This window comes from Schistocerca cancellata, chromosome 3, assembly GCF_023864275.1.
Source record: "Schistocerca cancellata isolate TAMUIC-IGC-003103 chromosome 3, iqSchCanc2.1, whole genome shotgun sequence".
NCBI lineage: Eukaryota > Metazoa > Arthropoda > Insecta > Orthoptera > Acrididae > Schistocerca > Schistocerca cancellata.
Window position 1 is genome coordinate 156,524,150 of NC_064628.1, and position 2,808 is coordinate 156,526,957.

A 2,808-nucleotide genomic window follows, 5' to 3' on the forward strand; every position below is an offset into this window, starting at 1 on the left:
GGACACCAAATGGAATTATATGAAGAACTGGAAATCTTATTCATGGCACAGCGCGTGGAGATGTATTATTAAATGATAAGCTTGAAAGTAATAATGTTAACTTCTTCAAAAACTTCTGCAACATTAAATCTTTATTTCATTGACAGAAAGTTTTCATTAAGTATCCATGTAACATCCTCCATATTGCCAATACATCTAGATAAAAGTCCTCATCTTCACTGCAGGTATATATTACTGTGTTCGAAATTATAAGTAGTCTAGCTTAGGTCTTATAACTCTCTGGAAAGATGTTAACAGTATTTGAAATTGCAAGTAGTTTGTGGCAGTGATATTTTTCATGTCTAGTGCAAAGTGAGATCAAAAGTGCACGAGAGTTTTTTTTTTTTTTTTTTTTTTTTTTTTTTTATCCATAATCCTATTTTTATTCAAATTTAAATTACAAAAGACATCACATGACTTAAATACTTCAACAAAGATTTTTCCTCAAACGTGGAGGGAGGAAACTCCCTTCACTTAAATAATTAATCTTCAGATTGAGCAGAAATGTTTCTTTTGTTGCTTCAATATGTTATTCTTCTTCAGCCTTCCCATTTTCTTCAACTGATCCTTCTTGATCACCACCACCTTCTTCATCCTCGCCACTGAACACTTGACCCTCTTCCTCATCGTCATCATCATCTCCTGCCACTTCTGCATTTTCTGCCTCAGCACGCTCCATCTGTCTTGCCAATTCTGCTTCATCTGTTGCAGTAACTACTTTAGGAGCCATCTGAATTGCAAATACTCCTCCCATATTTGTTATAGTATCTTCAATTTTGTTGATTGCATTATGTAATGCTTTTAAACCATCCTGCTTTTCAGGTGTTGATGTTGTCATAACGTAAAGCGGAGGTGCAATAAGATTGATTTTTATTGGCAGTTCTTCTGTCGAACAAGCCAATCCAGCTCGGAGGGCTGCTTTCACTGCATCTATCCCTTCATAGCCGTAACGCGCAACCTCAATATCTGCTCGAATCTTCACTGCCTGTGATGTTAATTTCCTCTTGATGTTGTTTAGAAGTACTTCTTTCGTTTTTTCATCTAGACCGCATTCTAACAATATTGATGGATCCAGTACTGCTTGTTTGAAGAAGTCGTAAGCAGATGCTTTCTTCTTCAGTTTATCCTCAAAGTGCCATGCAGTCTTTTGATACAGCTCTTCAAGTTGTTCATCTGTTTCGTACTGCAACAGCTCTGCGACATGCCGAAGAATTGAATTCACAGCTTTTGCCTTAGAGAAACGTTCAGTACATTTCTCAACATCTTCTGGAGATACACGTCGCTTGCTCAGATCAATGTAACCTTTTTCTTTGTCGACCCTGATTACAACAACAGGTTCCGTTTTTCCAACTCTGATCAGTTTGTTGATTGATCGTATACGACGACGGGAAAGTTCTGAAAGTAATATCATTCCTTCAATGTTGTTGTACTCCAATAAATGGACGTACGCCCCCATTTCCGCAATACTGCGTACATTAACCATAACAACATCTTCCACTTCCGGATACTTTTCCTTATAAAATCTGCAAGATAGCGGCATTGTTGACAACTAGCGCTGGGCTCTGTCCAACAGCTACAGCCTAGTGGCCTGGGATGTTATTAAATATATTTCGCGACGAAATTCAAACACACACAAAATTACGTGTCACATCGAAAAATACATGTGCGTGCTGATATTGGAGATTTTAAAGGTACCTCTGCTAGATTCGCACACATTCACGTAGACCTGGTTGGACCTCTCCCACAGTCAGAGGGTTACAGATATTTGTTTACGGCCATAGATAGGTGCACAAGATGGGCAGAAGCAACTCCAATAGTCGATATTTCAGCCGAAACTACTGCTAAGACGTTTCTGTGTACGTGGGTTGCCCGTTTTGGATGCCCCCTTCACGTCACAACTGACCAAGGACGTCAGTTCGAATCTACGTTGTTCCTCGAGCTATCCAAAATGTGCGGTTTCCAACGCCACCACACGACTGCCTATCACCCTGCCAGTAATGGTATGGTCGAACGATGGCACAGAACACTCAAAGCAGCATTGATGTGTCATCAAGAGAGATGGACGGAAGCATTACCATTAGTGTTGTTAGGCCTGCGGACAGCTCACAAACCCGATATTGGTGCATCAGTTGCCGAGATGGTTTACGGCGAGCCGCTACGGATTCCTGCAGATTATTTAGTACCAACCTTACTACCTGGATCAGAGGGCCTCACACATTGGGTGCAGCAGCTAAAACGTCACTGCACAAATATACGTTGCCCGCCACCTTCTCGCCATGGTAACTGTAACGTGTTTGTACACAAAGACTTGTACAATTGCTCTCACGTAATGTTGCGAACAGACTCAGTCAAATCGCCTTTACAACCACCATATACGGGCCCATTTCAGGTGCTGAGTAGAAATAAGCAGACCGTGGACATAATGTACAATGGTGTTCCGACAAAGGTATCGATTGAACGTGTCAAGCCAGCATGGGTTTTACCCTCTCCGACCTCTGACACCACGCCTGTGCATCAACACCTGATGGACGCAGAGCATACCCAAACACCGCTCAGTACATCGTCCGAGACAGGTGAATCACCACCACAAACAACAACGTCACCGCCCCCGAGACATCCGACGCACACCAGAGCTGGACGTCGAATAAAATTCAAGTATCAAGATATCCCTGGGGCTCCGCACTTTAAGGGGGGGGCTGTGTGGCAGTGATATTTTTCATGTCTAGTGCAAAGTGAGATCAAAAGTGCACGAGAGTTTTTTTTTAGTCA

The 2,808-nt window shown here is 42.0% G+C and overlaps 1 protein-coding gene across 1 annotated transcript; it reads right to left on the reverse strand.

Annotated features, from left to right (window-relative positions):
* Positions 1–402: 402 nt before the first annotated feature.
* Positions 403–1,699, reverse strand: LOC126176245 (eukaryotic translation initiation factor 2 subunit 1-like). Its single transcript, XM_049923390.1, has one exon. It carries the CDS (start codon positions 1,577–1,579, stop codon positions 569–571), a length of 1,011 nt encoding a protein of 336 aa, XP_049779347.1. The 5' UTR covers positions 1,580–1,699; the 3' UTR covers positions 403–568.
* Between the last annotated feature and the right edge of the window lie 1,109 nt (positions 1,700–2,808).